Here is an 18492-nt window from a genome sequence, read left to right as displayed (position 1 = left end):
ACAACCTCCCCCCCCCCCTGCCTCATCTCCACCCCCCCCACCCCCAAATATCGAAATATTCATCACGGCTCTTCTTGGCTCCTCTCCAAAATTCCCAGCGCTGGCAGTTTAATGAGATCCATCCTGCCCCCCCCCCCGGGCGTACCGTCGAGGGGGAGGGCGAGAAACTCCTCCTTTTGTGAGTCATTCCCGAGGAAGAGAGAGAGAGAGAGAAAGGCAGGGAGTCTCCGCTGCACTCACGTTCCGAGCGGCTTGGAGAGAAGATTGGAGCCAGCGCTCTTGGCGACCCGGCTAAACGATGGTTTGGGACTCCGTGGCCTTCCGTGCATCCGGACCCCCGTTTCTCTCCCCGAGCCCAGCCATGCTTCGTCGGGCTTTGCTCTTTCTTTTCAGCGGGCTCTGCGCTTGGGGTTTTAACCTGGACTCCAAGGCGCCGACGGTTTTGACCGGCCCCACAGGCAGCGCTTTTGGCTTCTCAGTGGACTTTTACCTCCCGGAACAACAGAGGTGAGTCCCATTTGGACGGCGCGACCCTAAGAGGAGGGGGGGGAGTTGGGGAGGGCATTTCGCACTTCTGCGAGGAAGGGGAACCCGGCTGGGTCGTCTCAATCCCACCGCGTCAAACTCTCCTACAACCCCCCCACACCCCAGAAATTCGTGTGTGTGTGTGTGTGTGTTTCTGGGTGGAAAGTTTAGTGATCGTACTGGGGGAGGGGTGGGCTTGCATACGATCAATGCAGGCACGGCTAAAGATGTTAGACCCTTTGGTAACACTTGGGACAATTTAGCCCCGGGGCAATGGAATCGCATTGGCTCTGCTTGAATTGGCTGCGAGAGCCGCGTTCTCCCTTCCAAATCACGCCCCCCTCTCCACTTGGCCTGGCCTGGCGCCCGCTCCCTCTCTTGCTTAGCCCCACTAAGTGATTGCAGACCCACCGTCCCTGCCTGTTGCGCGCTTCCTCCCAACCCGCTCCCGTTAGTGGGGTCTCCATCCCGCACGCTCCCCCTTGGCGGGGGCGCCGGCCCGCTTTCTTTTTCCACCGGTGGGGGCCGCGCGCGCCACGGTCCAACTTTCCCTCAGGGGAACCTGGCGGACTTTCTATGCGTGTCCACACATCCCTTCTCCCCCACCCTCTCCATTCGTTCTCACCCCCAACAGGCTCGGAACCGAGCATTTCCTGTAATCGGAGCTCAGCCCCCGCCGCTCTTGTTTCCAGCGGCTTGGGGGGTGGGGGTGGAAGAGAAAGAAGGGGATCGGGCTTTTGGGCGGGGAGAGCCGGAATGGGAGAGAGAACCCGCGCCCTTCGTGGGGGGCAGATCTGTAAAAAAAAAAAAACGTTGCTATTTAGCTTGGAAGGGAATGGTAAAAGGAAAAAAAATGTGTGTGTGGGTCTCTGACCTCCACTCCACCAGGTGTGTGTTTGGCCAAAGGATTTGGCAAATAGCCAGCCGGAAGCTTCCCCCTCCTCACATAAGACACCAGGGAGGGGGGAATCCGCCAAGGGAACCGCTGCAGATGAGATGAGGTGGGGTATGTGGGGGGGGGGGTGTCGTATTCCAGGCTCTCCTCCCTCTCCTTGGGATGTGTTGAACAAGAAGCCTTATCCTGAATGGGGAACATCCAACTTGTCTGTCTCTCTTTGTATAAGCCAGCAAAGCTGAAAGGATCTGGCAGAAATTCATACAGGATCCCCTTCCTCTTTAGCTGGGATGCTAGTGGCGGGTTGAAGATTGACTGTGGGCTCCCCGTCTCCATTTTGGGGTGGTTTGCAAGAAAGAAAAGATGCTGATGAAGATTTCCTGGTCCTAAATGGCTAGTTCTGCCTTTGCATGTGGTTTTTACACACTAACTGGGGAAAGCTTATAAATGTCAGCTGGCATCTGCCAGCAAAGGGAGGGGCATGGGGACAATGTGTGTATTACACCCAGATCTCACCCATTTCCAGATTGAAAGGCTGCCACTGGGCAAATGGGTTGGATGGTGTTGGTAAGTGTGCTTATGGGAGCACACAAAGACCACCCCACCCCCGCCACGATATCACAGGGAAGAGATTAAATAGATTTAATAGATCTTCTGCATTTAACTCTCCAAGAGACTTGTGCATAGTTGTTGGCAGGCGAATCTCTTAATTTATTAGGGCTTATTAAATACACGCACATAAAAGGGCAGAAAACTTCTGGAGGTGCAGGCTAAGCACTTACGTTAATCAACGAACTGGCAGCCTTGTGCCTCTACTGACAAAGAGACATATTGCAAAGCGTGGCTGAAAAATTTTTTTTAACACTCTCCAATGCCCCTTTAAACATTCCAGAATGGTGAGGGGTGGGAGAATAATGGGTTTTGAGAAGAAAAGAATAGGTTTTGAGCATTGTAATTTTTTTTTTAAAGCCGTAACTAATCTGCAGTGATGATCTTCAGGTCACACCCTACTAATATGGCCATTATGCCTATAGCTTCAATGAGCCAGCACAACGTGGAAACCAGACGGTGAGGTTAGGAGAAAACCAGCCACAAATCCTCACCTCAGGCTTTATTGTACAGAATGAAGTGAGGAGTGGAAAAAAGCACAGATGTTTGTCTACAAAACGAGATGGGTAGCTGGGAATGGTGTTTCAGGGCATCTAGAGCGATCCTAACTGATTCCTTCTGCTTCTTATGGTTTGCTCAGTGCTGTGGGTTTCTCTGCTTTGAGGGAGTCTGTGCTGAACACCCCTTTTGGTCAGTGGGCAGACATTCTTACATGTAATAGCATTCTCTCAAGCACAGTGGGGTGAATAGGTCTGATCTACCACTGTGCTCTGAATGATGCTAAAGGCTGCTGTTCAAGAAGAAAAATCAAGGGGGTGGAGAGGAGCAGATGCCTGCAGGATGCTGGCATTGGTGCTGTATATACACAATCTCCTCCACCTCCTGATTTGCTCTCTTTGGGGAGATGAGAGTGGCTGATGTCTTTCTCCCTGTGTCCTAAGAAAGAAGAAACCAATTCTATAATCAGGGAGGAAAAACCCATTTATGCTCATCACTTTCTTGGCTAACTCCAGTTGTCCCAAAGATGTTGCTACGAATGGCAGCAATGCATCCTTGCTAGATTCTTGTATGTAGCTGAGGGACAGATGTCCAGATATTTCATCCGAAATATTCATTGTGTGCGTCTCCCGAGACTGCTTTTGCCACAGGAAAAGTTCCCATTGAGTCATGTTTGCAATGAGCTTCAAAGAAGTCAATGGCTTGCTTGCTGGCTGCACTCCTTTCTCTCTTTGGCTGATCAGAAAGAGCCGGGTCATCCTGGGCAAGCTGTCCTCTTTTGGTGTTGTGCCCTGAACCTGAAGCAGTCCTTGCTTGCCATCCTCCAGGCCTTTTCCTTTCTCCAAGAGCTCAAGCTACAGTTCCTTTATCAAGCTGGGCACAGTTCCTTGGAGCGTCTAGCTAGAGTCCTCCGGTTGAAAGAAGTTAGCTGCAGTACGTGGTGCTCCAAACAGCATTAAGCCTGTAACTCTGTGGCCTGTTGCAGGCGCTTCCAGAGCATTAGCAGGATATTTTGAGGTCAATGCCCTGAGGTCTGATGGGAAGATTTTCTATGGGAGCTTTGCCAGCAGAACTGGCTCAGATGCAGTACAACTTCCTAGCTGGAAACATTTGCACAGGACAGAAACCAAGACATGGATCATCACCAATGTTCAGCGCCTATGTGTGTGCGCTCTGCAGAGTCACACCCATGCATGGGCGTGTAGCATATGATCTGTGCAAAGAAACATACTCCCAATGAGTCTCTCTGGATAGCCTATTTTCCACATATACAGGGATTTTTGTCTAGGATTTTTTTTTTTGTTCGAAGCTGCCTTTAATAATGGTGGTGCTGGCGTTTCCACATCTCAACTCAAGTTATTGTCAATTGTTGTATATGTGATTTGTTCTAATTAGGCTAGTAAACAAGAGTGGAGTGTTGATTGTTCCTCCACTGCTGGATGCCTCTGCCCATATTTTAAACCCCAGCAAACACTGCTTCCCCACCCCTGTGGAGAAACAGTCTTTCCAAAGCTGGGGTTCTCCTGACATGTTGAAGGGCCAGATTAGAATATTGACAAAGAAGACTGCAAATATGTACAATTGATACCTGCCTCTCGGTTTGAACAGCAGAGCAATTGTTTGATTGTTGACCAGGTGAACATCTGTAATTTAATAGAGGTTTTCTGCGTACCACCTGCCTCTCAAACTCCTGAAGTTCTCTACTTGATATCAGGTCAACTTTCTCTTGTGTCAAGCTTGTCTTTTGACCTCTCCAACAGGTCCAGTGTCATTGTCTGGACTGCACTATGGACGTACTTTGCCATTGTTTTCTTCTGGAATGTTTTTTAGCTTCCAAATGTAGTTTCTTGTGGTCCTCCTTCAAATACAAACCAGATCTGAATCTGCTTAGCTTCCGAACCCAAGCAAGATTGGCCAGCTGCTCCAAATACTTGACCTTCCAGGTTTTTCTTAGGGTGCTAATTTTGGAATCTCTGCCTAGCAAAATATTTTCACTCCCTCGTTTAGTTAATCAGAGATTCAGAAGGGTTCTGTGGATCTGATGACGTGAAAATCCCCACCCGTTCAGTGCAGGAGACCAAGTTGTCCGCCTTGCTCAATACAGTCTTTGACAATTGTTTGTCAAGATCAAAAGCGGTGGTCTTTTTCTCCCAACCTGAGACTCAAAAGACCGAATTTGGGTTTTTAAGAGGAGGACCTGCCAGTGAGCCTTCCTTCAACCATAGTTATTATGGCAAACAACTTAATATGTGCCAAATATGTCCTTGTCCCCCAAACAGGCCCATCATTGCAAAATGTAACATGCAGTAGCTCTTGCAAATGTGACATTTTTATGGGCTGCGGAGGAAAGCTTCTTCCAGGCCAGGAAGCAACAGTATTTGCCTTTTTATTGCAGGAAGGGCCAGGAGGTAGGTTTGCTAGAGGCTGCCCTGGTGGGAACTTCCTGCCAGGCTCCTCAAGCTAGATCCTTAGGCATTAAATGTCTGTTTTATGGTTCCTATGCCTAGTGAATCACAGCCTCTCTTTCTCTCTCTCTTTTTTGGGGGGAGGTCGCTTGAGAAGGCAATGCAAATGCATTTAAAAAAATAATAATCCTAAGTATTGAAATTCCTCAAGCTCTTTGTCTCATTCTTAAGTGCCTGTGTGTGTGTGTTTGTATCAGTACAGGCATGTGCAAATCTTGATGGACAGGCATGTAAGTACCGTATGCATCTAAGGACAGACAGATCCGATTTATTGCTTCCCTTTTCCATCTCTGCCTATTTGAACAGTTAAATGCAAATGAATGTGGTAGCTATTTTAGCACCAAGTACAATCAGATTCATTGTAAAATAGGAATGGCCTACTAAGCTTTGCAGGGGGGGGGTGTTGCGGGAGAGAGAGAGGAAAGGGGAGAAATTGTATGAAGTTTTTTAAAAAAACGACTTCCACGATCAAACTGCAAACTGCAGCCAAATAAATGGAAGCAGTGCTTAGGTCTACTAGTATAGGGGCAGAGATGAGTTCGGACTGGTTTGGCCGAGCAGGTAGTAACTCGGCCAGATATGTCCCTGAACCGGTTCTATCGGCGGCAGCATAGGTGCCGCCATCTTGGGGTTTTTGCTTACGCACTGAAGCAATTTTTCACTACTCCACGTGTGTGAATAGCACACATCAAGTGCAGATGCAAAGCACGGACACAAAGTGCGGCCCTGAGCAAACCGGCAGTAGAAGAAGCCAGAACCCACTCCTGCATAGAGGATGGAGCTAGCAACCCCTTCTGTGAGAGAGCCGAGGTAGCGCAGCAGAGAGCCGAGGTGGCGCAGTGGTTAGAGTGCAGTACTGCAGGCCACTTCAGCTGACTGCTATCAGCAGTTCAGCGGTTCAAATCTCACCAGCTCAGGGTTGACTCAGCCTTCCATCCTTCCGAGGTGGGTAAAATGAGGACCCGGATTGTTGTTGGGGGCAATAGGCTGACTCTGTAAACCGCTTAGAGAGGGCTGAAAGCCCTATGAAGCGGTATATAAGTCTCACTGCTATTGCTATTGCTATTGTGAGGTTGTGAAGGGAATCCTAGAGAGTTTCAAACAATTCCTGTTCAAAGCCTTCAAATTCAAGGACAACCTCTGAGAAAGAATGGTGGGAACTGAGTCCTCCTCCTTGCCTACCACCTTGTGATGATTATGGAAAGAGAGAACTTACCTACTGTCCAACCTTACTTTGCCTGTGTGTCCCTGGTTGAAGATTGCTGGTTTCCCACTGCAAAAAGCCAGTCATTTTTAGCAGGAATGTGGGGAGAGGAGAGAGTGCTCCCACAGTCCAGGCTTAACATAGCCGCTCCATCTCCAGCTCAGTGTTGCTGTGTTTTTTGCTGTTATTATTAGTGAAATAGCCGTGATCTATTCTCAGCAGCCCAGCTGATCGCCCCTAGCCTGGACAATAGGAAGCTGCATGAACTGGTGGCCTTCCAGGAATAGCAAGAGGTACGCCCTGAGCAGCACATGCCAGAATACAGGAATGTCCCCATTTAGTGTTAGAGGGAGTGCTGGTACTTCCAATCTAGTCCTACCATATCTGGGTAGTAGAAATCCAAGTGACAGAAATCCAAGTGATCTGAGGTTGATCTATCCCTTTGCTAGCATTTAGTGGTTATTTTGGTGTTTTGCAGCCTAAATATATTAGGCCTATTTTAACTCTGCTACAAATACATTTCTTGCCCAGCAAAAAGTTTGCCATTATTCTGAAATGTCAGATCTTGTATTTAATTCTATTAATTCTATTATTGTTCTTTTGACCTTGGTCCACATCCCCTTCCTAGGGTTGCAAGGCATAGGTGGCATTCAGCAGATTCTAACCAGTTCTGGAGAACCGGTAGCGGAAGTTTTGAGTTGTTCAAAGAACCAGCAAATACTACCTCTGGCTGGCCCCGCCCCCATCTGTTCTCTGCTTCCTGAATCCCAGCTGATCGGGAAGAAATGGGGATTTTGAAGTAACCTTCCCCTGGAATGGGGAGAGAATGGAGATTTTACAGTATTCTTCCCCTGCCACGCCCACCAAGCCATGCCCACAGAACTGGTAGTAAAAAAAATTGAATCCCACCACTGTTGCAAGGGAGTGATTGGTGCTAGGTCACTGTAATTTTGTGCCTAGAACTCAGGCAGGACGAAAACTCAGGTTTAATCCCCACTCCCGATTCCAGTGCCTTTAACCATGCCACCAGACTGGCTTCTACCACTGCGGTTCCTTCATGCTTGTTGAATACTAATGGTTTGTTTCCTGTTAAATCTCATATCTGTTATCTTGAAGAGCTTACAAAAAGGAAGATTAGCAAGATGATGGTGTAGCATTTCCTGCAGAATGATGTGGATGTTTACTGGAAGTGCATTTCTGTTGCCCAGGCTTATCCTCATTGGAACATTTCCCTGATGTTGGAATTAGCCTTGTTAGATGCACCAGCATTGTAAATCCAGCATTGTAAATGTTTAGAATGGAAATCTTTGGGGTTCACATCTTCTGAAAAGCTGCTGAAGATCTGGTAGTGTTAAAGCTTAGATCACTGGGTGGTGGACAACTATGAGAGAGAGCCAAATAAAACTCTCCCTGTTTAATAGTGGCGTACCTCAAGTAGTAGATGTTAGAACAAACAAAGGTAATCATGTTTGTAAGAGTCCAAAGGCTCTTAATCAATATATATATATAAAAAAAACAACGGGCTAATTGGAACTTCAATCTGATCCAGTGGAGTTCTAGAGTAGTAACCAGCATGAGCTCCGGTTCTCCAGAAATACTCTGCTTGTGCGTTTAGCCTCCTCTTGGCTCAGAGACACATGCATGAGATAACAACATAATACAGGAGTATGGCTAGAGCTGGTCCAAGAATTACAGTTCTTGTATGTAACGTTTTCTGTTGCCTAGTGGAAATTGTTTTTGGCTTTCATGTGGATTGCCTTTGCAAAGGTGAAATGTCTCTATTCCCTCCCCAGTTAATTGCTAGCTCCAAGATGGGATGCTGGTAATGATTAGGTTTGTATTGGGGTGGGGGAAGAGAGAATGGAATGGATGGATTCAAATTATAGGAGTCTCAACTACCTAGTAGATGGAATCAAGAGCTGTTAATTAGCTCATTGTACAGAAGAGAAGATGATGACCAGGAGAGAGAAAGCAGCATGTCACACATTGTGACGTGCATTGGCAAGTATCCTGCCATGGAATGGTCTGCATGTTGCACATTATATTGCAAACTCAGGGTTTATACTCGGTTTAAGCATTTTAAATCAGAATTTAGAACTCTTGATTTGTTCTGAAGCTAATCGCTAGTTGATTAGTTTGAGGGAAATGAGAAACAAGGGTGACATAGCTATATCCTAGATTGATTGCATGCGTCACTGATGGGAAGAGTGGAGGTGTAATTTGAATTTTGTCTGAATGAATTGTAATATGATAACTTGAACCAGGCCACAGAAGTGGTATTTGTGTTCGGAATTAGTATATAAGCCATCTACGTTCATTGTGAATTATGAATTTGTGCACATGTGTCTGATTGCTGTTGCTTGCATGCACGCATGCATACATACATGTTGTTTTTGTTAGTTGCAAAGTTGTGTCTGACCCATTGCAACCCCATGGATAACATTCCTCCAGGCCTTCCTGTCCTCTACCTCAGTGTTTTTCAACCACTGTGCCGTGGCACACTAGTGTGCCGTGACATAGTGTAAGGTGTGCCGTGGGAAAATTACTTTATATATAGTCAATATAGGCACAGAGTTAAATTTTTTTAACATTTTCTAATGGTGGTGTGCCTCGTGATTTTTTTCATGAAAAAAGTGTGCCTTTGCACAAAAAAGGTTGAAAAACACTGTACCATCCTCTGAAGTCCATTTAAGTTCACACCGACTGCTTCAATGACTCCATCCAGCCACATCATTCTCTGTTGTCCCTTTCTTCTTTTGCCCTCAATCTTTCCCAGCATTAGGCTCTTCTCCAGTGAGTCCATCCTTCTCATTAGGTGGCCAAAAAGTATTTGAGTTTCATCTTCAGGATCTGGCCTTCTAAAGAGAGTCAGGGTTGATCTCCTCTAGGACTGACCTGTTGGATTGCCTTGCAGTCCAAGGGACTCGCAGGAGTCTTCTTCAGGACCATAGTTCAAAGGCCTCAATTCTATATATATTCTTAAGGGCATATCAGTTCCTGGTTCTTAACTGGGTACTACTCTGGCTTCCAGTTCTGACTTTTGGATACGTGGTTTGCTGCTTCCCTCAAACCCTCTCCCCATCCTTCTTATGGGGTTGGGTGGGAGGTAGAAATCAACAAAGGACTGTGTGTAGGGAGGTCCAAGGGGACTGGAGATATTGGCTGGGTGAGTGGGAACTAAGTGAAGGATTAAAAGGAAAGCTCTTACATTGATTTAGAGTGGCACCCAGCCCTGCCATGGAAAGTGTGAATGATGTGGTAGGGCAATTTCTTACATTGATTCTAGGGTAGAATTGGAAGGAAGGCAGGGACTGATTGATGCTGGTTTGGTCTTTGCTGATCCACTGGGGTGTGTTCCTTCTTTGCTTCACTGGCATAACCCCAAATGGCACCAGGCCAGAGTTGGCTTTGTGCCCTCTTTCCCTCTATCCACACCCCCACCCCGTGTGGTTTTATCTTCAGCATAGACCCAACCCAGCATAGAAATCCTATCTCTGGAAGGACAAGACCAGGAGACACGTAAACTAACGAGGGTAGGCTAGCTGTACCTCATTGGTCCTAAATGTTTTCCATCTGCATTTGCTACTGGAAAAAAACCCCATCATTAACTTTTGCTAAGGGCAACCTCATTTGAGAGTGCTTTGACTCATTTTCCTTTCATATTAAGTGGCCACTTCAAAGCAAAGAAGGAGCAGAAAGCCAATGGAGAAATGACAGCATTTGGGGCATGTACTTTCTTGGAATGATGTACGCTAGGCCTTTATCCAGCCTACCCTGGGAGATAATTCCTACCTCTCCTCTGATCAATAGGCCATTGGCAGTTCTGGCTGGGGGTGGTGGGAGTTGTAATTGGCCACATCTTAAAAGAAGTGGCTGAGAAACAGGGATAACTAGAGCAATGGGTACAGAGGGATTTGGCTTCTTACATCTCCCACGAGACCTCTTAGCTGTGACTGATCTGTCTATGTAGGAGGTCAGGAAAGGACTTCTCCCTGACCTCTGGTCCACTACTGGCCTCTCCTGACTTCAGCCCCTGACCTCTATCACCTTTCCTGCCTTCTTCATGTCAGCTGTCTGAATAGGCTGGCTTCATCTTTAAAAGACAGCTATGCCCACCAAGCCAAACAGATTCCTTTGGACATGGTTGTGCCCTCTGGGCTCGCTTGTTCTCTTGTGCTCTTTGTCTTTCTTCCATGCCCCAACAGAAGCTTTGTCTAGCAAGCTCAGCTTCAGTTGTTCAACAGCACTACAACCTGGATTGGTTTCCTCTTCCAAGCATTGGGAATGTGAACTTGGAGTACCACAAAGCTGCCACTTGAAAATCCACATCTCTCAGTCAAAAATATTCGTAGAGGGCCACACCATCAGTGGTCTACATAGATTTACAGAGTAATCATTGCTCCCTAGGTATCCATTTTCTCCTAAAATATAGCTTCCCTTTTGCCTCCTCACAAAGGCTGCCATGAGTCCACTTAACTTCCTCTGGAATGCACACACACCCCAGTAGTGGGGTTTAATTTTTTTTGCTACCGGTTCTGTGGGCGTGTCTTGGTAGCATGTCTTGGTGGGAGTGGCAGGGGAAGAATACAGTAAAATCTCCATTCCTTCCCCACTCCAAGGGAAGGATACTGTAAAATTTCCATTCCTTTCCCACTTCAGGGGAAGGATACTGCAAAATCCCCATTTCCTCCCAATCAGTTTGGGACTCAGGAGGCAGAGAATAGATGGGGTGGAGCCAGTTCTATGGGCGTGGCTTGATGGGTGTGGCAGGGGAAGGATACTGTAAAATCTCCATTCCTTCCCCACCCCAGGGGAACGATACTGTAAAATCTCCATTCGTTCCCCACTCCAGGGGAAGGATACTGCAAAATCCCCATTTCCTCCCAATCAGTTGGGACTCAGGAGGCAGAGAATAGATGGGGTGGAGCCAGTTCTATGGGCGTGGCTTGATGGGTGTGGCAGGGGAAGGATACTGTAAAATTTCCATTCCTTCCCCACCCCAGGGGAAGGATACTGTAAAATCCCCATTTCCTCCCAATCAGTTGGGACTCGGGAGGCAGAGAATAGATGGGGTGGAGCCAGTTCTGTGGGCGTGGCTTGGTGGGTGTGGCAGGGGATGAATACTGCAATATCTCCATTCCCACCCCACTCTGGGGCCAGCCAGAGGTGGTATTTACCGGTTCTCCGAACTACTCAAAATTCCTGCTACCGGTTCTCCAGAACCTGCTTAATACCACCTCTGCCCCCCCCCCCCAATATTTCAGGTTGGCTTTGGGTGAGACAGGGGGAAGAAATGTTCCCTTTGCTCCGCCAGTGATTTTCATCTGCTAATGGGAGGAACAGCACTGGATATGGTGTCTGGAGCTTGCATTCTAAGGCCATCCAATCACAGAATTAAACTGGGTTTAGTTGTTACTTCCTTTTCAAAATCCAGGTCACAATGGACACAGTTGCCCACTGTGTCAAACTGTGTTCCCCAACAACTATTGTGGGAAAACAAGATTTTTGAAAAGGGCAAATGAAATAATGTAATAGTTTTGAGGACTAGCACTGCTGCACATTATGAAAGGGTAACTGATGGACTGAGCTGGAAACAGGACGTTCATGGACATCCCTGAGTCTTCAGTAACATGTGCTGCTTTCCGGTCTGTCCAGCTGCTTTGTCTCTTTAATTCTTTTTTTAAGCTGAGGGAGATGAATTTCTTTTAGCGGCTGGGAGAAGCAGATGCTTATTGAATCCGGCCATTTATTTCTTAGTTTTAGTTCAGTTCAATGCTGCCCGTTCCCCCCCATCCCTGTCATGGAAATCAAGTAGAATACATGTAAATTTAACAAATCAGAATAATCCAAAAATATTGGGAGGTTTAAAAAGTACCCAGGAAAAAAATGCAGGAAAATGCATTTTTTCCTCTCAGTATTCCCTGCCCAGCTCTACTTATAGTTGCCATAAATCGGGGTTCGCCTTGTACCTCAGTAGAAAAAGCTTCAAAAAACTAAGTTTGTACACCTAATATATTTGCCATTTTCCAAGGACTGCTCTGTCCTGCTAGTATAAAAAGAGATCCATCCTTTTCTCCTCTAGGAGGAACATGTCTCTATATGTGTGTACAATCTGGAATGGGTGTGTAAGCTGGGAATGATGGGTTTTGAAGTCCACTACATCTGGAGGACACAGGATTGGGGAAAGTTGTAGTACCCTGTTTCCCTGACAATAAGACCTCCCCGAAAATAAGGCCAAGCGCTTATTTTGGGAGACCCTTATTTTTGGGGAAACACGGTAGCTTCTCAGGCAGTCTCCCTCCCTCTTTTGAAACGGAAGGGGGGGAGGGTGACCAGTGGGTAGTGAGAAAGGCTGAGAAAAAGAAAGAGAAGGAAACTGATAGCATCTAAATGAATCTAGCCTGGTTAGTTGAGAATTAGCTGTGGTAGGAAGCCGATACAAATTTGATATTCAAATGCTACGGTACATTATATTTTCCCTACTTAAGCTATTCCCAGCCTCTGAGTTCCAAAGGTTATGTTAAAAACAAGAGGCCAGGCTGTGTGCTTATTTAGGGGAGATCATTTGGCCATTTGGCTAAGAATAATCAATAGTTTTATTATACATATTTATATATTACAAATTTCTCCCAACTAACGTATTGTGTCTCATGTTTTGGGCGGCAACTTGCATCTTCCTGTTCATAAAGTAGATTCAGAAAATAGCAGCTGCAGTGAATTTCCTTTATATTGGACCAGACCTATGGTGCATCTTAATGTATGAAATCTACCCAAGAGTAAACAACTTGGTATCTTCTGGAAGTTTTGTACTTCCAGAGGATACCATGTGGAAGTGCTAAATATTGACTGTGGGGCTTTTGTGGACTAGTCATTAAGGCTGGAAACCAGGAGACTGTGAGTTCTAGTCCCTCCTTAGCCATGTAAGTCAGCTTGGATGTTCTTGGACACGTCACTCTCTCTCCACCCATCTCACTTCACAGAGTAGTTGTTGTGGGGAAAAGAGGGGGAGAAGGAAGAAGTACAGGTAGACTAAGGACTAGCAACCACAATTGAGCCCAAAATTGCTGTGGCTAAAGGAGATACAGTTTTCGTATCACAGTTGTTAAGTGAATTACTGCCGTTGTTAAGCTAGTAACACAGTTGTAAAGTGAAACTTTGCTTCCCATTGACATTTACTTATCAGAAGGTGATTGATCACATGACCCAAAGACACTGCAACTATCATAAATATGAGCCAGTTGCCAATCATCCAAATTTTGATCAGATGACCATGGGGATGTTGCAATGGATGTTGCAGTGTGAAAAATGATCATAAATCAGTTTTTTCAGTACAACTGTAACTTTGAACAGTCACTAAATGAAAGGTTATAAGTCGAGGACTACCTGACTATATTAAGTATGTTCACCACCTTGAATAGTTTATAAAGGTTTTTCCCAAATGCCATCACTCTGCTAAACAACTAATCCCCACAACATTGTCAAATTATTTACTAAGACTATATTACTATTATTCTTCTCATCCTTCCTAGTACCTATCTTTTTCCACTTATGACTATAACCATGTTGCTTATATCTTTACAATTTATATTGTTTTATTTGTTTCCTAGTATGATTTGATTGCTTATTAATAACCTATGACTATCACTGTTGTATCTTATGATTCTTGATGAATGTATTTTATTTTATTTTTCTTTATGTACACTGAGAGCATATGCACCAAAGACAAATTCCTTGTGTGTCCAATCACATGGCCAATCAAGAATTCTATTCTATTCTATTCTATTCTATTCTAAACAATAATAAAAGTTGGATTGAAAAACTCTAAAGCAGCCACTGTGCCACTAAGCTGCAGCCTTCGGTATTCCTTTATGACTCTGAAAATAAGCTGCATTCCCCTTTCTCAGGGAAAAAAACAGTTAGCTCTCTTTACATGCCATTATTATCATCAAAGGCCTTGCAGGGGACCGGTGCCCTTTCCAGCAGGTTGCAGATTAACCAGCGCTGCTTAGCTTGAGCTATTGATTCACCCACCTGAGAACAGCGGTCCTCTTCAGAGAATGGCTATGGCCCCAGGGCAGGCCCAACCCCACTGTCAGATTTATTTGGCTTCCTGGCATCTGACCGAGAGGGGCCCCAGATTGTGGCAGGCAGCGATGGGGGGGAAGCCTTTGGCTGTCTAAGCAGAAGCCACTCTGTTTATCAGCTTCTTTTCGTGCTTGGCGAGCCACTCTTAACGATAATATCTGCTTGCATAACCCTACCAGTGCCTTACGCCTCCAGACTGCCTTTCAAATGGAAACTTGTTATAAACTAAGCATTTAAGGGAGTGTTTTGCCTCCCAAAAGGGATGCCGTGGCTCAGTGGCTAAGATGCTGAGTTTGTTGATGAGAAGGGTCGGCAGTTCTGCAATTCGAATCCCTAGTGTCGCGTAACGGTGTGAGCTCCTGTTACTTGTCCCAGCTCATGCCAACCTAGCAGTTTGAAAGCATATAAAAAATGCAAGTAGAAAAATAGGAACCACCTGTGGTGGGAAGGTAACAGCGTTCCGTGCACCTTCGCTGTTTAGTTATGCAGGCCACATGACCACAGAGACGTCTTCGGACAGCGCTGGCTCTTTGGCTTTGAAATGGAGATGAGCACCGCCCCATAGAGTCAGGAACGACTAGCACATATGTGTGAGGGGAACCTTTACCTTTGCCTCCCAATGTATGTGGGGATAGCAAGACATGTTGCTGATGGGAAGGAATGAAAGTCAGTGGGATACTTTCTCTGATGTCTGGGTTGCAAGGAAGTACCTGGGGCTGAGCAAACTCACCTGTACAAAGCAACACCTGTCCTTTGAGAAAGCAGCGACCTGACTGGGCAGCTCATCTGTGCACCAACCCTTCATGCCTTCAAGTACCTCACCTGTGATCAGTGGTGCATCTCAAGCGCTTTGCATGCCACACTTAATGACTTTACTCCCCCTTGTCTTTGGATGGCTATGGGCGTCCTTTCCCTTCCTTGCTCCCCCCATCCTCAGATGGCCTTTTCAAAGTGACCAGCTGCTGCTGCTGCAGCATTCTTGATAGGTGAGAACAAAGATGTTTCTTTTTAAGTCTTTGTCGGTTTGTTTCAGCACATTCACCGTGGCACGTTTTTAAATTCCTGCATATCATAGTACCGTCATGACCACAGGGAGTCAATGGGAATTCTTTTTTATTATTATTTGAAATATTTGTAACCTGGCCATTAGCTAAAGGACCTTGTTGGGGGAGGGAGGTCACAATCAAAATTGGGTTACAAGGCAAAGTAGAACACCAGGCAAAATATATAATAATTTAAAGGTGAATCAGAGCTTTGTGACAATAGAAGTGCTTTTCAAGGAGAAGCATGCAAGGGCAGTCTCTCTGGGTGCTCCAGCAAATGAAATGTATCTTTTTCTAGGATGGTGTTACAGCTGTAAGCACAATCCAGAAAAAGACACAGCTGCTTTATAGAATATACTAAAAGAGTGAGCCCCTCCCAAGCATCTTATAAATGCAAAGCATTGCCCAGCCTTAGCAACAATTGTAATAGCCCTGATAGAGAAACCTTTAAGGATATTTAGATATTTAGAGGGGGGTGAGGATGGAAATATCCTAAATTAGTTCCCCACCCCCCTCTAAATATCATCTGTGAAGATGTAAGAGAGACTGAATTCCATAATGAAATGAGTAAGGAGTTCCTCTGGATTTTTTACTCCACTAGTCATTGCCAACTAGAAAGGGTGATGCTCATCTCCATTTTAGAGCTCTTGGCCCCATGCTGTCTGAACACATCTCCATTGTCATGTAGCCAGCATGACACTATGCACCACTGTTACCTTCCCACCAAAGTGTTACCTGTTTATCTACTTGCATTTGCATACTTTCAAACTTCTAGGTTGGCAGGAACTGGGGCGAGGACGGGAACTCACCCTGTTGCGTGGTACCCGGGTCTCGAACCTGGGCTGCCAATTTTCCAGCTGACAAGCTCAGTGTCTTAACCGCTGAGCCACCAGAAGCCCAATGAAATCAGTGGCAGGTCAAAGGTGCCTCTGATATCTCCCAAGAGTTGTTAAATACAAAGAATGAAGATACCTCCAGCAAACCCTAAGGTGAAACACAAAGAGAATTTCCCAAAATCGTTTGCAAAATAAAGGTATATTTTGCCAAAAGTTTAATAACAGCCACTTTGGGTTTGCATATCACAAATCATACAGTAGCTAAGCAACAATTACTCCCTAATGATGCCCCATGGGCATATACTGGCTTGTGTCTTGAATATAGTTTCCATCCACTGGTACCCATCCATTGTAGCCATGTGGTTTCCATTCATGTCTTAACAAGAATAGAATTCTTTAACTAGACTTGATTCACCTAGTCTATTAAACATAACCTATCACAAATCATTATACTCTTTTGGGTTGGATACTGTGTTCTGTATATGGATGATAATCAGTAATCAAGAGCAATGGATATAACAGGATGTAAAGTTGTTAGCTCTTGCTAAACACATGCAACATGAAACAAGCAGAAGTAGAAAGATGTGTATCCTGTGTTTTTATGGGACCACCATAAAGTGGGGATGGATTTGTGGACGTGGAATAAACTTCTTGAAAGTAGAAAGCTGAAACCCCAAAGCTTGGGTTTGATTTGGCATCACTGTCCCTGAAAAAAAATGCATTGCTTTCCCACATCTTTCAAAAGTCAGGATAGGATACAGCATGTAAAATGATCGCATGGCAGTTTCTGGAAGCAATTTTTCACAGCGAGTTAGATTGCGAGATGATGGCTGATTCACTCAGAACACTGGCTCTGAAAGCATTGAGGTCTGGCCTCCTAATCACTTTGCATCACTCACGTTCCCATTTGAGATCAGGACACGGCTACTGTTTTGTAGCATTCCCATTTCCTCCTAAGTAAGATTCCTTTACCGAGCTGGAACAGGGTTGAGGGGCTTCCTCAGGAAGCAGGATTATCAGCTAACCGTTCCCCAAAAAACCAAAACACCAGGATTGTAGTCCAACATTTCATGGAGATGCCAGTTTGGAGAAAGTTGGATATGTGAGTACGGGTTTGGGCCAAAAGGGGTCCCAAGAAAGATAGAAAAATATATAGCAAGTACATATAGCTCAATGGTGGGTTGCCAATTTTGTTACTACTGGTTCGGGTGTGCTCCCCCACGCGCTCGCACTCAAGTGTGATGTCGGGGCGGGTGGGCGGAGCCTCCTGCCACCACTACTACCGGTTTGGCCGATCCGGCAGCCGCCCACCTCTGATATAGCTAGATATATAGCTAGATAACATCTGGATGGTGAGCAACCACAATTAGCTACTTTGGTAGACTGAAAAGTGTGGGAACAAAGCATAAGAGAATATGTCAGAATCTAGGCAACTTGGAATTGTCCTTCATTCAGATAAAGAGTGAGTTAACAAAAGAAGATTCTGTAGTTTGGTGGGAGAAACCGTGAAAAGCACTTCTCTATGGTTGTCAAGAGAACTATGACTGCGTCATGTGAAATCCCAAGGAGTCGAGCTTGACTTAAGTAGAGATTACTTTTGTAGTGTCATTTTTGGGCTCTTCCATATAATTTTCTTCCTCAGAATGGAAACTGCAGTGCTAATCCTTTGCCATTATAATGTTCAGCAATCACTTGGCTAAGCTCCAGAGGGAGCAGAGCCCATGCTTCCTGGAGTCATCTAAAGTGGGCCATGTTTATTTGCCACATACATGTCCGTTGTGCCTCAGTGCCAAAGAATACAAGGGGATGGGTAATATTCTCCTTCACTCTTCTTTGTCCTCGTAACACCTCTATATGATTAGTTGCTGTTTCCTATTTTGCTTTGTGTATATATATATATATATATATATATATATATATATATATATATATATATATATATATATATATATATATATATATATATATATATATATATATATATATATATATATATATATATATATATATATTCTCAACATGGACAAACAACAAGTGAACAGTACAGTGGATATCTTAATAAGAAATCAGTTTAAGACAGAAACCTTTGTTGTACAACAGATATTTTGCCCTGATTTGCAACTGTTACTTAATGTTCAACTTTGGCTGTAAAATCAAAATAATCTTAAATTTACAGTATTAACATCAAAAATTTAAATCATAGTTAATGCTGATATAATACCTCTTTAAGTCCTTAATCTTATGTAAAGATTAAAATGGCAATAATTGCTACTCGACACTTTGAAATATCAGTGTATCAAAGTAATGTATTAGGTATGTCTTATAAAAATAT

At 44.9% G+C, this 18492-nt stretch overlaps 1 protein-coding gene across 1 annotated transcript in view; it reads left to right on the top strand.

Moving 5' to 3' along the window:
* The first annotated feature begins 211 nt into the window (after positions 1-211).
* ITGA5 (integrin subunit alpha 5) overlaps positions 212-18492 on the top strand; it is a 96751-nt gene continuing 78470 nt past the window's right edge. The window contains exon 1 of the mRNA XM_087710627.1: positions 212-507. Coding sequence (XP_087566753.1) covers positions 299-507 — 209 coding nt within the window. The 5' untranslated portion in view covers positions 212-298. The remainder of the gene's footprint in view (positions 508-18492) is intronic.

Source organism: Thamnophis sirtalis, unplaced genomic scaffold (assembly GCF_051295495.1).
Source record: "Thamnophis sirtalis isolate CommonGarterSnake01/CBP01778 unplaced genomic scaffold, rThaSir2_p1.2 scaffold_3, whole genome shotgun sequence".
Lineage (NCBI taxonomy): Eukaryota > Metazoa > Chordata > Lepidosauria > Squamata > Natricidae > Thamnophis > Thamnophis sirtalis.
The sequence above is the reverse complement of the archived record's forward strand: the minus strand, read 5'-3'. Positions and strand labels throughout refer to the sequence as shown.